At 39.1% G+C, this 5,902-nt stretch overlaps 1 protein-coding gene across 2 annotated transcripts in view; it reads left to right on the top strand.

Annotated features, from left to right (window-relative positions):
* Positions 1-1,413: 1,413 nt before the first annotated feature.
* Positions 1,414-5,902, top strand: part of LOC107600372 (fibroblast growth factor 14-like) — a 59,185-nt gene continuing 54,696 nt past the window's right edge. For both annotated transcript variants that reach the window (XM_016292245.1, XM_016292246.1), the window contains exon 1: positions 1,414-2,622. In XM_016292245.1, coding sequence (XP_016147731.1) covers positions 2,430-2,622 — 193 coding nt within the window. In that variant the 5' untranslated portion in view covers positions 1,414-2,429. The remainder of the gene's footprint in view (positions 2,623-5,902) is intronic.

Genomic DNA, 5,902 nt, shown 5'->3' on the forward strand with positions numbered 1-5,902 from the left:
TTTGCATAACCTCTTGTTCTTTTTCTGTGCACAAAGTGATGTTAGATTGTAATACCTCTGTTTAGGCTTTAATACGTTACTGCTTGTCCTTTTTTTTGCATATACTAACAGCTTTCATATATAAGCCATTCAAAAGGTCATTTTGATTCATACATTTTCAAATATATTAACATTTGAATGTAAATGAATCATAGATGTCTTTATGTTAATGGCTTAGTCATGAAACCTAGTGATCTGTCTGTGCTATTGTAAATAAATAGAGACATAGTTAAGCTGACAGTGTCCGCTGCTGGCGGATGCGCAAACTGCAGTGGCTGCTCCAACGGCAATGATGCAGTCAGCTTAAGCTCTCGTTATTTTAGCAATCTAGTATATCCGTGCTGGTATGGTTTATTCAGGTATGCTAATAAGGTAATTTCCCCCCATTTTAATGCAAAATGGCTTTTGCGAAAGTCTATGCATGTAACGTATATATTGTTAGATTTAATTGCATGTTCCATATATTTTAGTATTTTCCTTTTAATCTGCTCAAGCAGTGTCTGGTCTGGAAATACCACTCCAGAGTTACATTGCCAGTCTATTTAGTGGAAGGGGTTGAAAAACAGCAGAGGGATGAAAGACTGAATTTCATTGCAGCGACAAACAGCAGATGGCCCTCTTGAGTTTTTCTTTTTTTTATTCCTCCTCTGTGATTGTGTTTCTCTGGTGATATTAAACTAAATGAGAAAATACTCTGTGTTATTGGGGCATGATATTAAATTAGCATCCCAGCCCTTATCGCAACACTCATTACCATATGATTAAAGAAACAGATAAATGTAGGCCTATAGCAGAAAGCAAACAGTCATCCATGCATTGCGTTACATAGGTGTGTTAGTCTAACGCACTGAGGGTCTCAACAGCACCTCAGAAGTGTGATGTGTCTCAGGCTTTCTGTTTCAAAACACAAAACAAAAAACATTGCTTGATTGTCGTTAATACACACACTTGAAAATACGTGTTTTTCTGTTATTTGTAATTCGAATAGCCTAATTATAAATTTGGCCATCTTAGTATATTTCTATATGTCTATATTTATTTATAAATATTTCTGGCACCTACCAACTAGCTTCTGCAAACATTATTAGGTAAATTATATTAGAGATATATTTTTAAATATCTAAATGTTGTCATCGGCTCTTCTCAGCTCGTAAACAGAAAATAGAGATCTATATGGACATCAAGTGAAGGGTGGGTTTTTTATGTCTCGGAAACGATGGCAAAGGAGGAGTTTGTCGTTAAGACTTGTTGACGATCTGTGAGGCTAAAAGGCGGGAAGCGCGTGGTCGTCAAGACTTGTTGATGCCGTTGATCTGTGAGGCTGAGGCGGGGAGCGCGTGCGCCTCACTCGCTCCAAACGTTTGGAGACTCTAAATGAGCTCGAGCTGGAGGATGAAGAGGACGAGGAGCATTTCTTGAATACGTTTTCTTTCCTGGCTAACGTTTGCACTTATGCTGCGCATTTGTATGCTCCCGCTTCGGGCAAATACTTTTTTATTTGAGTTTATTTATTTGTTCGTTCCTGTCACACCGGGTAGCCGTCATCCTCACCGGAGCCGCTCAGTGTTGCTTACATTTTCCCCTCAGAAGACATGCTGCTTTAGAACAGGAAAAACGCACATCGTTATTGAATAACCACGCGACCTAGAACATGAGACTGAATGGGGAGTGATCCTCTGAGGAGATCCCTTATCAACAAGAAACACCTTCGTTCAAACTTACCTCAACTCACCGTCGTTACGCCGTCGGTTATTCTCAAGATGAGTGGACGTTTGAACGGAACTGGCGTGGATATCTGCTAAACTTGGTAAATATGTGAGACACATGAATATGTGTAGTCGCAGGGCTCCACCTGGGAGACGAAGGTGGTCGCGTTTCTCCGCTTGACAGCTCAGAACGAAAAACGTTTTGTTTGTTCAGACTCCGGGAGTGGACGTCGCTGCCCAGGGTGCTGAATTTCACCAGGACCGGGTCAAAAAGAAAGGAAGGAAAGTGACGGATCAGAGACGCTCAGGCGTGCCGTGAATATATTTTCATATTCTATATTTCGGAGGAGCCGGGCAACTCATGTGATAATCATTTTCCGAAAAGCATTGTGAAATCAGGAATGAAAAGTAATCTGCGAGCCGCGTGACTTCGAAATGAAAATTGGACAACATGTGAAATACGGACAGTTGAGTAACACTTCACCTTTGTATTCATTATGCCAATTCAGTGTTTTATTTCGCCAGTCGTGATGTGTGGATATCTTTGATCATCAGCTGTGCATTTCAGAGGGCAGAGCACACAAACAGTCGCAAAAATGGGACAATAATCGAGACCGATCGGGCGGTTTGTTGTTGTTGTTTGTGCTTTGTGTGTAAGGAGTTCAACAGCCCTGTTTTTGAGACATGGCAGCGGCGATTGCCAGCGGTTTGATCCGCCAGAAGAGACAAGCACGGGAGCAGCATATAGACCGACCATCCACCAACAGAAGGAGAAAAAGCCCCAATAAGAATAAAGGGCTTTGCAATGGGAACCTGGTCGACATCTTCTCCAAAGTGCGAATCTTCGGCCTCAGGAAACGCAGACTTCGACGACAAGGTGTGGGAAGTTCCGTACACGAACCGTAATTGTGCACATAAGAAGTCTATGCTACGTTTAATGTCTTGAGATAATATACGCCCACATTTCATTTTCACATTCAGCTTTGACAACAAGGGACTTGTGGCATGGAGCTGCTGTTTATCTTGACGAAAATAGCTTATGGGGTTTGTATTAGACTTGTGTTGTGTCTTGACAGATTTCTTTGACAGACTGTTCTTATTTCCATCAGTCTGCAAATCTGTCAATAAGACCATTGAGTAATGAGACCACGTATTCAACTTAAATCTATGTACGTCATAATTTCAAAATAATTCTCAAAACAATTCTCCTCCGTTTTTAAAGGCCACATATACCAGAGCTAGATATTGTTTTGATTCAAGGTAGATATATATGCATTGTTTGTAATATTCTGAGATTTGGCAACCTCTCAATCTTTGCTGTACCCTTGGGAGGTGTTGACGTTGAATTATTGGCACCATGAATACAAGTAAAGCAGCAGGTGCCCAACGTGTTGCAGGAAAAAAAATGCTATCACATCATCAGAAAACAACATCCATTGACAGCTTATCTTAATAGAAATGCCAGTGGCACAATATTCAGTTTAGGTAGGATTAAAATAAAAACATTCATTCTGTCACCCCAACAGTATTGTAGACCTGTTTAGATGAAAAATTAAATTAAGATGTGACCTAAAGATTAATTATTCTAAATGTAAGTATTTTTTAATAAAACAATAATACTTGTTTTTTCATGTCACATTTATATAGCAATTTTAAATGCTCTAGTATGCAAGGTTGCTTTACAGAAAATCAGAAAATGATTAGCAGTTTTTCAAGAGACAATCTTATAAACTGACAGTCAGTTCAGGATAATCACATATCATTGAGATAATATGTTAATGTATAATCACGAGGATCATATACTAATTTTTAAAACCAGAAAATATATGTGTGCATTGTGTGTGCATTTTTGGCTTGCAAGCAGAAATTATAAAAAAAAAAAAAACCATTGTAGGCCGGCAGCTTTTCCAATAGTTGAGCTACAGTCTGATAAAACTATAATAGAGGAGGTGATTTGGCATACTGTATATCATGGTATCTATCAGAGATGTCCAGAGGGGAATCTTGCACAAATAAGTAGTGAGTAAAATATGTAGCTGTTGCCAGGAGAAACTGAGAGTGATGAATTAGCTCTGCAACGTCTCGACTAACGTGCACCTGTGACGGCCATCTTATTACAGATGGCGAACAGCTCATGGCCTCCCTTTACACTCCCAGTGTTAACATTTTTGGGGGGGAAAGCAGCTTCTTACAAAGCATGTAAGTCAAGCGTACCCACATTGTCACTATTTACAATTAAATTGAAAATATTAAGGCGTCTTTAAGCATTTGCTTTTTAAGATAACTACCAGTGCTCACAGCAGGTTGGATGGCTTCTTTTGAGTCCTGTTGCCTGTTGCGTTGTTACCTGAGTTACTTTTGACAGAGCACCCCCTGGGATTTTTCTCATTAATTTCCCATTGCAGATAGATTTGCAAAATCTTCAGTGAGCATTTTCACAGCCTTGAGGGCTGACCAAGGGGCTCTGTGGAGCTGAGCGTTAGCCTGCCCACCCTCCTAGGTTCTGTGTAGCCTGTGTGCTCAGGAGAAATAATGGTTAGTTTAGTGGTGGTAATTTAGTAGTGGTCACAGGAAGGACAATGAGAATAGCCTTCGAGCATAGCCTCCCATCATACAAGGCAGTGAGATGCTACATTTGTCTCCATTTTAACTCTGACTTTTGTCGTGACATGCAGACAATAGGAATATTCCCCTGAGTATAAAAAAGCATGTACAGACCATGAACTCAGACATTTTGCCCTGTGGCAGTGTTGTAAAATAAATCAGAAAAGAGTAATAAAAAAAAATAAAAAAAACTTGCTCAAGTGTATTTTAAGTGTCCTTTAGGTTTGTCAAATATCTGGCAAAATGAGTAATGATGATGATGATAATGGCAAAATCTATTTGTCAGAAGAAAGGTACTCCTCCATTTGGAGTGCAAGTGTGGAATTCAATCTTGTGATTTATAATTTGGCCAGCACATCATCCAAAAACATTAAACAAGGAACAGTCCTTATGTACTGTTTCATATTGATTTATCTGACTTTCTAGACTGAATGCAGAATGCTATTATTGACAAGGCATTGGCGTGACCAGATCATTACAGAGATGTATGTTATGTTGTATTGATTCAACATGATCATGCTGATTATTAGAGGATTCTATAAATGTGTAAATATCACTAGTGGTAGACCCAAGAAACCTTTTAATTTGGATGCTCACTGTACATTTTATTTGTCATTATTGTGTCGTAGGAGATTTGGGGAGATTTGGTCGTTTGGGGATCATAAAATATTTATTTGCTTATAGGGCAAAATTGAATGAAGTAACAGTAACAGCAGTTGGTAATATATGTGTGTGTAAGAGAACATGAATGTCTTAATATTTTCAAGCAAAGATTTTCCAACACAAAGTCTTGCTTTGGTTTGTAAGATACCATTTCAATTTAAGATGTCAGAATGGACACAGGCTGTTGACTTTGCCCAGTCAATGCTGTCAGCTGTGACCAAAGTCTTAGCTAAAATGTACATTATACAGTCTGACAGTTGTTGTGGAACAGTGTGTTTTAGCTTTTACCCGAGATCTCACTGGGGTCATATCATACGATCTGGCAAACAACAGTTCTGAAACGGCAAATGACTTTAGGCTGACATATAGGTATCTCAGAATAAAGGTTGATTAAGGCTCCCTATAGGTCAGATATTGAAATTGTATATATATATATACAGTGGGTACGAAAAGCATTCAGACCCCCTTAAATGTTTCACTCTTTGTTATGTTGCAGCCATTTGCTAAAATCATTTAAGTTAATTTTTTCCCCTCATTAATGTACACACAGCACCCCATATTGACAGAAAAACACAGAATTGTTGACATTTTTGCAGATTTATTAAAAAAGAAAAACTGAAATATCACATGGTCCTAAGTATTCAGACCCTTTGCTCAGTATTTAGTAGAAGCACCCTTTTGATCTAATACAGCCATGAGTCTTTTTGGGAAAGATGCAACAAGTTTTTCACACCTGGATTTGGGGATCCTCTGCCATTCCTCCTTGCAGATCCTCTCCAGTTCTGTCAGGTTGGATGGTAAACGTTGGTGGACAGCCATTTTTAGGTTTCTCCAGAGATGCTCAATTGGGTTTAAGTCAGGGCTCTGGCTGGGCCATTCAAGAACAATCA

This window comes from Sinocyclocheilus grahami, unplaced genomic scaffold (assembly GCF_001515645.1).
Source record: "Sinocyclocheilus grahami isolate Dianchi unplaced genomic scaffold, SAMN03320097.WGS_v1.1 scaffold283.1, whole genome shotgun sequence".
Taxonomy (NCBI): domain Eukaryota; kingdom Metazoa; phylum Chordata; class Actinopteri; order Cypriniformes; family Cyprinidae; genus Sinocyclocheilus; species Sinocyclocheilus grahami.